Raw genomic sequence first — 12,096 nt, forward strand, 5'->3', positions numbered from 1 at the left:
CCACCCCGGTCACTGCCATACCCCAGCAATAGGCATCCAGCCTGCCCATCCATTCAACCTTTTCCTGCCTACCGACCTTGGTAACTAAGGACCAACCTTGACAACTAAGGACCAGCCCTTCCATCCAATGTGTTACAACCATTCGTCGTCCAATGAGGTCTGAATCCCAGCCCAGGCAAAGAGGCCTCCCTTCCAAGTCCGTTCCCTCCTTGGATATGCCCCTTCAGCCCTAGGGGTGAAGGAATTTCTTAGTGTTCTCTTTACCCCTTTATAGTTAATCTCTCATTACAAGAAAATAATTCTCAATATTACAACTTCCCCTGTTCAAATTACTGTGTGGTTTCTGGGAAAGAGAGAGAACTGAGGTAGAGGAAGAGAAAGGATTCGGCCAAAACCAGGCAGGTGGCTGGTGTATCGGTGTTCACATCTTCAGCATGAAGGTCCAGTTGCAGCACCAATAAAACAGGATAATTTTTCCAGATTGAGTAAAACACACTTCATCAGCTATAGAAAAGTCAGCAATATAAAGCACTCTAATATAAAGCCCTATAACCAAAAGATATTCTATAAATTTGAATTTTACCATGTTACCAAAATGTTTCAACATACCAGGTAATTCTGAATCGAAGCAATGTTGACCGCCGACTTCCTCCACTGCCTCTGATACACAAGGTCCGTGTCCAGGCCATAGGTCTGAGCCAGAGACAAGGCTTCCTCATACTCTTCACTTTCAATCTTTGCACAAGGAAACGAAGACAGGAATGTTACATGACCGAATTGTCCCCGGGGTCACTACAAAGATGTGACGAACCTACACCACGTTATGCCTTCTGAATTATTTTCATGTGCCCGGTGGCACCAGAGGCTTATAGAAGTTTTCAGAGGCAGAGGAGTATTTCTTTTAGCACTTTAACAGGAAGATAAGAGACAGCAGGTGACATGCCCTCATTTATGGAGTAAAACAAGCGGCGCCAACAGCCTGACTCCTAGGCCAGGGCCCCGCCCAGGGCGCTGCAGGAACAGCACACAAGACTCGAACACTCAGAACTGAGCCCTGACTAGAAAGCAAGTCCATACATCTTCCCTCACCTCCTGGAGTCTGAGGGGCCAGCTGTCCTGAGACAGATGAGGTGAGAGCGGGGAGGCCACAGGAAGCTACAGAGTGAGCAATCAGTCTAGGTAAATGCATCTGTTATCCACTGTTTTTATTTTCATTCTTCAGTCACCAAGATGAGCATTATTTTCAAAAGCTTTATAATGCCGATATTTCTAACACGTCAATTACATGACAATTCCTCTTTAAGTATCTTTAGTGAAAAATTTGTTTTTCTCAATAACATAACATAAAACCTGGACGGCCGCGAACTCTGCTAGGAGCCCGACGCTCTCTCACCTTCCTCTGATAAAGCTCCTCTGGGGTTGTAGAGCGCAAACTCACGAGGCGGTAGTGTTTAGTGATGGTCCGTGGGCGTTTCCGCAACGGTGCAAATCGCTCCATTTCGGTCACTAGGTACAGGCCCTGTTTTACATAACCAAAGTAGCGAACCTTGGCAGACATTTCCTGATCAGAATCAGAATCCTCTTCTCCTTCATCTTCTTCTCCACCCCTGGTCTCCAAACGAGATCGTTTGGGGGCAAGTTTAATTTCACACTAAATTAAAAAAGGAGATGCTAAATTAACAGAGATGAACTAAAGACAAGTATTAGAGTTAACGAGAAAAATGTTTTTAATTCTACTAATTAAAAATATTACAGTTTGATTCATTACATCAGGCACGTGATTAAGAGTAAGAACGAAATTCAAAGGCACTCAACAACAAACATTATAAACATCAACAGGTCTAGAAACATGCACATAGACGACTGGCTCCAAATCTCCAAAACTGAAGACTCTTTTTTTATTTTTATTTTTATTTTTTTTAACTTTTATTTATTTAAGTGTGTTTTTCCAGGACCCATCAGCTCCAAGTCAAGTAGTTGTCTCAATTCAGTTGTGGAGGGTGCAGCTCACAGTGGCCCATGTGGGGATCGAAACAGCAACCTTGTTGTTAAGAGCACCGCACTCTAACCAACTCAGCTAACCGGCTGCCCCTGAAGACTCTTTCAATAAGAGGTCATTAATATGGTCTCATAAATTATGCTTGGTAATTATTTTAAGGAAATGAAGGAGCTGAGAATGTTAATTTCTTCACTTTTGATATTTTTATACCAGCTGTGGAAAAATAAGATGATGATTTTTTAATCTATTTAGAAAATGAACATGAACATTTTGCTTTACCGAGAATAGCTCTCCCACCCTCCCCTTTTTAAAAATGTCTAATAGCTTCACAAAGTTCTGAGTGTGAAAGCCTGACTGTTAAAGATAACTCTCATTCCAGACTTAACAGAGTTGGCTTAGATTTTTAAGCTATAATTCTCGCTAAATCTTTACACTCAGTAACAAACTTTAAGGTAAAAAATACTTGTTGATCTATACTGAAATGAAGCTATTGAAGGTCGTTACCCTTAAAAGTCTTAAAATGAGGGGCCGGCCCGGTGGCTCAGGTGGTTGAAGCTCCGTGCTCCTAACTCCGAAGGCTACCAGTTCGATTCCCACATGGACCAGTGGGCTCTCAGCCACAAGGTTGCCGGTTCAACTCCTTGACTCCTGCAAGGGATGGTGGGCTCTGCCCCCTGCAACTAAGACTGAGCACGACACCTTGAGCTGAGATGCCTCCGGATGGCTCAGTTGGTTGGAGCGCGTCCTCTCAACCACAAGGTTGCCAGTTCAACTCCCGCAAGGGATGGTGGGCTGTGCGCCCTGCAACTAGAAACAGCAACTGGACCTGGAGCTGAGCTGCACCCTCCACAACTAAGGCTGAAAGGACAACAACTTGAAGCTGAACAGCACCCTCCACAACTAACATTGAAAGGACAACAACTTGACTTGGAAAAAAGTCCTGGAAGTACACACTGTTCCCCAATAAAGTCCTGTTCCCCTTCCCCAATTGAAAAAAAAACACAATCTTTAAAAAATAAAAAAGCCTTAAAATGAGAATTTTAAATGATCAGAACATAACTTCAAACTACTAGCCTCTATTTTCCAGTATTTTTATCACGATCAATAAGCTTTTCTTACCAAAAGAACCAAAATTTTTAAGTTGTCATACTTCATAGAAATAGGTTAAAGACTATATTTCTTAAGTAGCAATACCTTTTACATTTTAAGATGACTAATCTAGAAAAGAGAAAAATCTACCGTCAGTGAACGAAAAAAATGCTCTATAGAGAGCAAAATGACTAAATTTTCTTCATTCTTTTACAATCCAAGTTTTTTAACTGGCTAAACAATAGATCTTTTTTATACTGCCCACAATCTCAGATTCCAATCAGATATCTTTGTTTTTAAAGCCAAAATTTGATAATAACTAAATTAAAAAAACAAAAAACAGATATTTAGATTTTTAGTGAAATACATGTTTACTTTCAAACACACTGGTCGCTCTAAATGGGAAAGCATTACCTCCAAACTTAAAAATCCTCCATCATGAGTAGCAGTGACTTGAGGTGATGGTTCAAACCATTCACAGGATTTTCCCAGTAAATTCTTCAGAGTTTTCACTGAGGAAACTGTCAAAGCACCAGAGCAGCGAGCCAAAGTCACTGCATTGTCTGCCCACCAATTTACATCTATCAGTGGGTAAAAGGATTCTTTATCTAATGGGGGAGAACAAATCAATACAAATGCATCTTGTCAATGTGGTTTAAACACAACACATTTAGTCCAATAATCAATTTAAAAACCATATTTGAGCCCTAAAGTTATGTTAAATGAGAAAAAATAAACTGTAAGTCATCACTCAAATTTTTACAAAATGGTAATTTATTTAATTAACATCTGGGTGCCAAGAATTTGCCAAAGTCCAGAATTACAGGGATGCAGAGGTAAAATATATAAGGCTTTTCATCTCAAAAATTGAAGAATATACAGATACAGAGGGTGCCAAAAAAATGTATATGCATTTTAAGAGAGGAAAAAACTGTATTAAAATTGTAATAGAATGAATGACACTAGCATTCATTTGATTAACGCCATCTTTTGAGTGAACGTCATACTATACATTGCTACATAATTCAATTCAACCTTGAAAAGTAATACATAGATAACATCTCTTAAAATGCATATACATTTTTTTGGCACCCCCAGTATATTTCACCATTTTCAACACAATAAATTGAAAGGTAGGTGTGTACAAAGTGTACAAATTATGAAGGTTATAAAAGGTTTTGTAAAATGTTCATGTATCACTTTTCAGACAAACAATGAGAATCATACCCTTTTTAAAATCATAAGACAGACATATAATAGTTTTTCAACGCTATTTCCTAGTAAACTTGTGATGGGATCAGAATATGCCATCCCAAAACAGGCCCCTTTGACGTAAGAAATACTTCAAGCTGAAGGAATTTGAGGAACTCAGAGTTCCTTTCCTTTGTCTTGTCACTTCTCTAAGATGTACTGTTCCTTTGCTAGGATGCTTTATGAGCCCTTTCCAACAACTCTTGGAGTTCCTTATCACTGGTGCTCCCATGTGCAAGCGCCACGCACACACTAATTAGCATGTTTGTTCTTCTCCGATTATGTCTTTTGTCAATCTAATTTTACAGGGCCCCAGCCAGAGAACCTAAAACAGTGAAAAGAAGATTTTTCTCTCCCCTTCACATACTATGTCATCTAAAGAGCGCCTTCATTATACAATAACAGTCTTTTAAGGTTTTAATTATCATATTTCATACAACTCACCTCTGATTTTTTTTCTCTTTTCAGTAGAGAGTCTCCAGTCAGGATTAATGTCATCATAACCTGGCTAAACGTGAAAAATATTCACATGACTTCTTCAGTCAACAATGTAAGAGAATTATGAGATCATCATCAAGAAGTACGGATTTAAAAAAATATAGCGAGGTGATGCTTCCTTTGATCTCTTGGTTATACCTAGTTGAAATCTACTCCTCTCCATAATCTTGCAAAGCAATCATTCTTACAGTTAAAATGCGCACATGAGAGTATTGGGACTCAATTTGATGGAAACAGCATGCATAAGAATAAGAAAGCAAGCATACAATTAAAACAAATGCAAACAAGCTGCGCTAACATTAATTCCACACTCGCTCACACACATACTACTGCGAGGAGAAGAGCCACTGCTCTCCTGAATAAACACCGGCCCGGCTACAAGTCCTACTCCTCCCACTTCGACACAAAGCAACCTCTGCAGACCTTGGTTTCCATACCTCTGAGGCTGGACGCACAACCTGCCTGGCACCTGCACTTCTAACTTTCTAAGAGGAAAAGTTACCTAAGCAAAAAAGTATAACCATGCAATCCTCAAACTGAATCCATTCAATCTCGTAGCAACATAATGTCATGCCCAACTTTAAGAATATAATGACACATCATTCTCTCTCAAGTATCATAAGGCAGCTCAGATTTAGCCACTGCCAGACACCATCTTGGCTCGCTGTTAAGTAATGTTCAGAATTACAATAGCATAGGAAAAGAACCCCCCCAAAACCAAAAATCAGTTGGGTGTTTATCTGAAATCTTAAGCCTAAAAAAAGTGATGGTATACTTAAATCAAACGCACTTTGTCATCTAATGTGATACACTAAGCATATATGTGTCATTACCAATTTGTCAGTGGCTAATACTTTAGACTATTAAAATCGATATTTCTTCCCATGGCCTGAAAGAACTTCCTGCTCTCTACTACTGTAACAAGTCACTCAGAGTAGTCCCTGAGAACAGAAAATAAAATTCTTTAAACTTTATCCAAAAAAAAGTTACCATAAAAGACTATTTATATACTAAGGGAAGAAATAGATTTAAAAAGACAAGTTTCAATGAATTAGAATAAGGTATGTACTATTGAAAATAATCCACTGAAGTGAAATCACATTTGATCATTTATAAGGAACTTCAGAAGTTTCCAATGCCTCTGACTCACCAGCTGTACGTGTCCCAACACCACCATTTATTCATATGATGCCACATGTGTGTCTCCCTACTTACATTCTGGAGTACACAAGGGGAGCATAAAATAACACTTTAAAACCCTAAGCCCAGCAAACAACACCACTTAGGATTCACCCTGGGATAAATTTAAGATGTACAGATCACAATGAAACATCACAAAAAAAAACTTGAGAAACTATTTTCCAGAAATCATCTCCCTGGCATTAAGCACTTTGAGAATTCAAAGTGTGCTCGTCTTCACCCAAGTGAATGATGAGGAAGAGCACGATGAACAAACAGCAATGGTCCTACCAGAGCCCGTCTCCAGACACTTGAGGTCTAGACTGCTCCGTGCAGATGGCTTAAATAATGGCTGTCTCTTGCAAATACAGTTTTAGACAGAAGGTGAAGATTTGTTCTTCTGCATCCAGATCCATTATACAGACCACGCATCATAGTAGCTAAATGCTGCATGAATGAATGAACCAATCATTGAAATCACTGAGCCCTAATTAGAATGTCTATGCTAGAGGAAAACTAGTTGACACAGTACTAATCTTCCTACACTCTTTCAATAGTGTGGTTTCTTCTGCTATTTTAGTCAATGAATTCTGTGCACTTACACCGTGAGAGAGAAAGAGGAAAAAAATCAGACATTATAAGGCCCACACTCAAGCTGAGGAAAGCTAAAAATGGATATAAATGACTAACCCAAGACCAAATTATTAGATACCTGCCCTCAAAAGACGTACAGTAAAAGTGCCAGGGGTCATCAAAGAATGAAGAGATCATCTGGGCTTGAGAAAGATGAAGGGAATTCAAGAGGCACAAAGAAAGCCTTATGCTGCTATGCTTTTAAGTCTGGATAAGATTTGGATACAGAAAATGGGTGAGGAAAGGCATTTCAGTCAGAGACCAGTGTGAACAAAAAGTACACAATAAAATACTAAGTTTATTATTAACTAAAGTACAGGACATCAGATTCTAATTACAAGCATTTTTGTTTGCGAGTTTTTATGAGGAGAAGAGAGTTAATAATGTCACTTTTCATTGAGGTGAAATTCACATAACATAAAATTAACCATTTTAAAATTAAGAACTCAGGGGTATTTAGTACATACACAATGTTGTGTCACCTCTAGTTCTAAAACATTTCTATCATTCTATAGTAAAACTGCTTACCCATTAAACAGGTATTTCCCATTCTCATTTCCCCAACTTCCACAACCACCAATGTGCTTTGTGTCTCGATGGATTTACCTGTTCCAGATATTTCATATAAATGGGTTCATACCATATGTGACCTTTTGTGTCTGGCTTCTTTTACTTAGCAAAATGTTCTCAAGGTTCATGCAAGTTGTAGCGTGTCTCCGTACTTTTCCTTTTCATCACTGCATAATATTCCATTGCACATATATACCATAATTTGTTTATCCATCCTTCCTTTAATGCATATTTGGGTTGTTTTCACCATGTGGCTGTTGTAAATAGTGCTGCTATAACATGTACGTAGGTCTATTTGTTTGAGTACCTGCTTTAATTTCTTTGGAAGATACACCTATCTGGCCTTTCGCTTAGCGGTATGTAGCAGATTCATTCTCAATACTTGAACTAAATGTTTAACCTCACAATATGTGGAAGTTTGATAAAACTATCTGCACAGTATATTTAAGAAAGAAGCCCAAATAAAACTCCAAACTTAACTCTGCTTCTGGCAGGAGCAGCATATCAGACCAGCAAACTGACAGCTTGTCCCTCACCACTTTCAAACCTGATATTCCCACTGCTCTCCTCGTGCTATTCAAAAACCTTCCATTCTGAGGACCCCATCTGTGAGGAGAACCGCGACCTGGCTATGCCTTACGACATCTAATACACAGCAGGCTGGTGCTGAGGACAGGGTCACGGAGCTCCCGTGACCCCCACGAGAGCACAGAAGGTACTCACCCCTGGCACCATGCTGACACATTCTGAGAAGCAACCTCCATGTCACTCCTCTTTGGAGGACATGCTACCATATGTCTGCAAACAGCCTAAGGTGCCCTCGCTTTACAGTGTAGGGCAGCGCTTTACATAGAGGCGGATGTCGTAAGAATACAGTCATAGATTTGGTACAGAAAGGCTATTATGGCTAAACCAACATTTTCTTCAGATCTAAGTATTTTGTTGTTGTTGTTGATTTTTTTTAATGGCTGGAAGGTAAGAACAATGAAGCCCTTTCCTCCAACAACATAAAAGCAATCTTTCAAAAGTTTATTCATTCCACAAATGTGCATTAGTGCTTAATATGCCAAGCCCTTCGTTAGGTCCCATGGAAGAAATGTGTTGTCAGTGCCCATTCTCAGGGAGCTCAGTCTAATGAAGTCGTGGAAACAGCTCTGGATTATATCAAGATTAATCACAGGCACTGTCATCTTCCCACTTATCCTTCATTGGTTCATCCATTTAACAAAATTAGTCCATACCTACTATGTGTCACAGAGAAAATAAAACGAAAAGGATAATTTTCCTGTCTACCGCATCTAAGGGAGTACAAATAGGTAAGTAATAAAACTTCTTCAGAGAAAACTTAAGGCCAAAAATGAGATGTAAATATATAAACATATGGGAAATGTTTGAAGCAAAAATCACTTTAGCAATTTTACTCTATTCCAGACATGAACAGAACTTAATACTCACAGATTTCTAGCCAGATGGATTTTCACATTGACAATGAAAGCCCAAGTATTTAATCAACTCAAAACTAGATAGAAGTCAATCAGAACAGACACTTCCACAACTATCTTTAATCATTAGGTTTTATAGAGAAAATACTCAATCACACATAGCACATTATGAAAACTAATAAAGTAGCAAATTACATGAAGCCCCAGATGAGCAGAAATCACAATCTGTTACAAGAGTTTTAAGGTTGTACAGGGCAACGGTAAGTTTCTTCAAAGGCGATGTTTAAGCTAAAATTACAAGCTCTGACTACATACTATATTACTATGGCACCTATTGTAAACTCAATAGCTTGCCCATTCATTTCCTACAGTAGCCACAAAGAGAAGCGAAGCCCTGTCCGACCTGGGTGACCCAACGTCACTTGACGATTGCTAGACGAGTAAGAGCAGCTGGTGATGAGCACACAATATACCACTCACTTATGAATGTCACATGTCCAGTGTCTCTACACGTGAAGTGCATGGCGCCAGGAAGCTCATTCATAGGAACTACGTGGGCTACACCTCCCTTGTTTTCCATTAATAGCATAGCTTAGCAAGTACCTGTTTTCTCCACAGAATGGTCAGTATTTCTCAGTGTTAAGCACTGTAAGAAGAAACTCTGAAAAAAGGCTTAGTCTATGACGTCAGAGGACCTGAGTCAAAATGGAATCTTCATTCTAACATTTCATGGTCTCAGTTAACTGCTTTAAGCACTATTCCTATCCATTAAAATGAGTATAAACACATTTTTTACTTTCTAGGGTTGCTATGAAGCAAATAAAATAGATAAAAATTGTTCTGTGAAGAGCCAAGCCTGACTGTACAAACTCTATTTATTCCCAACAACCCTTCTCGCCCACTCTACCCACTGAATTTATGTGCCTTTTCTCTGAGCCTAGCTTTTCTTAATATTAACATGTTATTTATTGACTTATAATTTCCCTCGCAAGACTATGAACATCTTAAGGGCAAAGACTGTGATTTATTGCATTGGTAGCAATTCAATAAACTTTATTATTTCTATGATTTGTTATGAATACACTAACAACTTACTCTTCATGGCACTGTTACATACAAGCTTTACAGCACTCACTCTCGCATGCTAGATTTAATGACTCCCTTCATATATTAAAGTCCAAATCTAAAATGCCCAATCCAATGCGATTAATCCCCAGCATGCAAGCGATAGACTGACGCAAAGTATGGTTATTCAAACTCCTTTTGCTGGAAAAGAGTTACCACCCCACCTCCTGACCCACCACACAAATACTATGGATATCTACTATTAAGGTAAGGGTTTATCAATGACAGGCTAGCTCTGGTATTTATTCCAGCACCTGGTACACATTAACTAGCTCAAGAGTGATACATATCAGAGAGGGCTGAAGAAATCTGTGTTACATTCACTGAGAAAAAGGATTTGCCTGTTTTCTTTAAAGATCATCAAATAAATAAAGCCTAATTATTAGGGGTTTTCCCCCCTTTTCCCGACATGGTCATGGAAAGAGCATGGACATCAGAGTCTGAGAGACATAAAATCAAATGTCAGCTCTACGGCGTGTTGAATAACTCTGGGACCAGTGCTCAGCAAACAGTAAGCAATGTGATGATCAGGGTCAGTTCTGTAAAAGCTACACGAACATCGCATGTGTGCCCCTCGATCCTGCTGAGCGACGTCAGCCTGATCTCAGTGTATGGAAGAGACCCGTGTGTGCTGGGAAAATGTGGGGCCTCACAGGGGTTTGTGTGTGATGGAATGAAGGTTCAGAAAGAAGAGAAGAAAGGGTTAGAAAAAATTAGGGAGCAGGGAGAGGAGGGCTCAGGAAACAAGCATGAAGCAGCGTAACGCTCAGAGAAGAAAAATGGCAGGTTAAAGGAGTTTGCGTTTTCACCGTAACCTTAGAATTTTAAAGAAAAGAACAGATAAAATCAAATGATCTCTCTGTTTTCAACTGTGAACAGAAACTTCTTTAGAGGCTAAAATTAATAGGGGTCGCAGAGGGCAGTCTTTCCATCTTTCCGTGTGCTGAGCAAGAAAAGGGAGGGGCTGGCAGCCACTGGTCCCAGAACAGGACAGACTCTGGAATGAGGTGCGTTGAGCAGCAGTGGGAGTGGCCATGAAAGTAGGATTTGGTTCAGTAACTATTGCTAAGCCTCTGTCCTAAGCCTCAGCACAGGATTCCACTACCTGCTAAATGTCCCTAGTGGTGGCAATCAGGGTCCTGCTTTCAGTTCTGTGAGCCCAAAAACCTATTTTTTCCAGTTTGCTCGGGCATTCAGGGGAAACTTACACCAACCAAATCAGGAGAGACTGACATACAACCCTAAAGATGTGCAAATTTGTAATAAAAGATACAACTAGCTTGAGAATGAAGTTGCATCGCCAAGTGGTCTCTCGGCAGACTGTTTGGGGGACACTGGATCCGAGCCACGGCACGGGAGATGGAAGCTCACTGAGGTACAACACAAAAATCAGACTGCATCAATTCCTGATGACCTGCTCTTCTAAACTCTCAGGGCATTTCTGCTCAAAAGACTCTCACTAGGGCAACACTAGAGACGAACTTCTGGCCAGAACTCATCTCTGCCCACCATGCTCTTCTTTTGCTGTTTTCAAACTTCCTTCCTTTCCTATCCCATTACGTTTCAGATGACCTAAGTCCAAACTACTGATTTATACTTATTCATTCTGAAACTCATACTGAGCTTCAACGTTTTTAATCAATTTTTAATTATTTGAATAGAATCACTATAAAATTCTAATTAATAAATAACATTAATGAGTTAAAGAGTAATGGATTATAATGACATTGACTGGCAACTAAGACAAAAAAAATGTCTAACCAGTTAAAAAGTTGAGTGTAGGCCAATACAGAGAACAACAGATGTAATTTATCTTTGCAGGCAAAAAGGATATCCATAATTTCAGTAAACAAAAAAGCATACTAACAGAGATTTTGCTTGAATAGCCCTTAACCACATGTGTGACATTCTAGGATATTCATAAGATAAAATATTAAGTGTGCTCCAGAAATCGGTTAGTATTTCTACTGGGTGAATGAAAATAAGAAAACAGAAAGCTCGGGGGAGAGGATAATGCCTTTAATATTCAAAGTTTTCACCATCTAAGAAAAAAATTAGCCCAAATGTAAAATGTACATATACTAGGACAAAAGGACCTTCCCAAATGATAAAAACTGAACATTTTCTCATTATACATTGACAACCATGAAAAGTACTGGGTACCTTTTGCATCTATTACCTGACGTGCCTCGCTAAAACACATTTTTTAAAAAACACAGTTTTGAGAGTTGATCCACTCCACTTCTAGAGTGAACATCTAAGTCAGGTCAGCTGTAATTTCAGAGGAAAGAGAATGTCCCTTCTGTTTAG

At 39.2% G+C, this 12,096-nt stretch overlaps 1 protein-coding gene across 2 annotated transcripts in view; it reads right to left on the reverse strand.

Moving 5' to 3' along the window:
• NBAS (NBAS subunit of NRZ tethering complex) overlaps positions 1-12,096 on the reverse strand; it is a 269,220-nt gene that overhangs the window by 199,812 nt on the left and 57,312 nt on the right. For both annotated transcript variants that reach the window (XM_019751941.2, XM_074331709.1), the window contains exons 13-16: positions 4,784-4,847; positions 3,503-3,696; positions 1,394-1,651; positions 610-735 (exon numbers count right to left, since the gene is read on the reverse strand). In XM_019751941.2, coding sequence (XP_019607500.2) covers positions 610-735; positions 1,394-1,651; positions 3,503-3,696; positions 4,784-4,847 — 642 coding nt within the window. The remainder of the gene's footprint in view (positions 1-609; positions 736-1,393; positions 1,652-3,502; positions 3,697-4,783; positions 4,848-12,096) is intronic.

The sequence above is a fragment of the Rhinolophus sinicus genome, linkage group LG05, assembly GCF_036562045.2.
Source record: "Rhinolophus sinicus isolate RSC01 linkage group LG05, ASM3656204v1, whole genome shotgun sequence".
Lineage (NCBI taxonomy): Eukaryota > Metazoa > Chordata > Mammalia > Chiroptera > Rhinolophidae > Rhinolophus > Rhinolophus sinicus.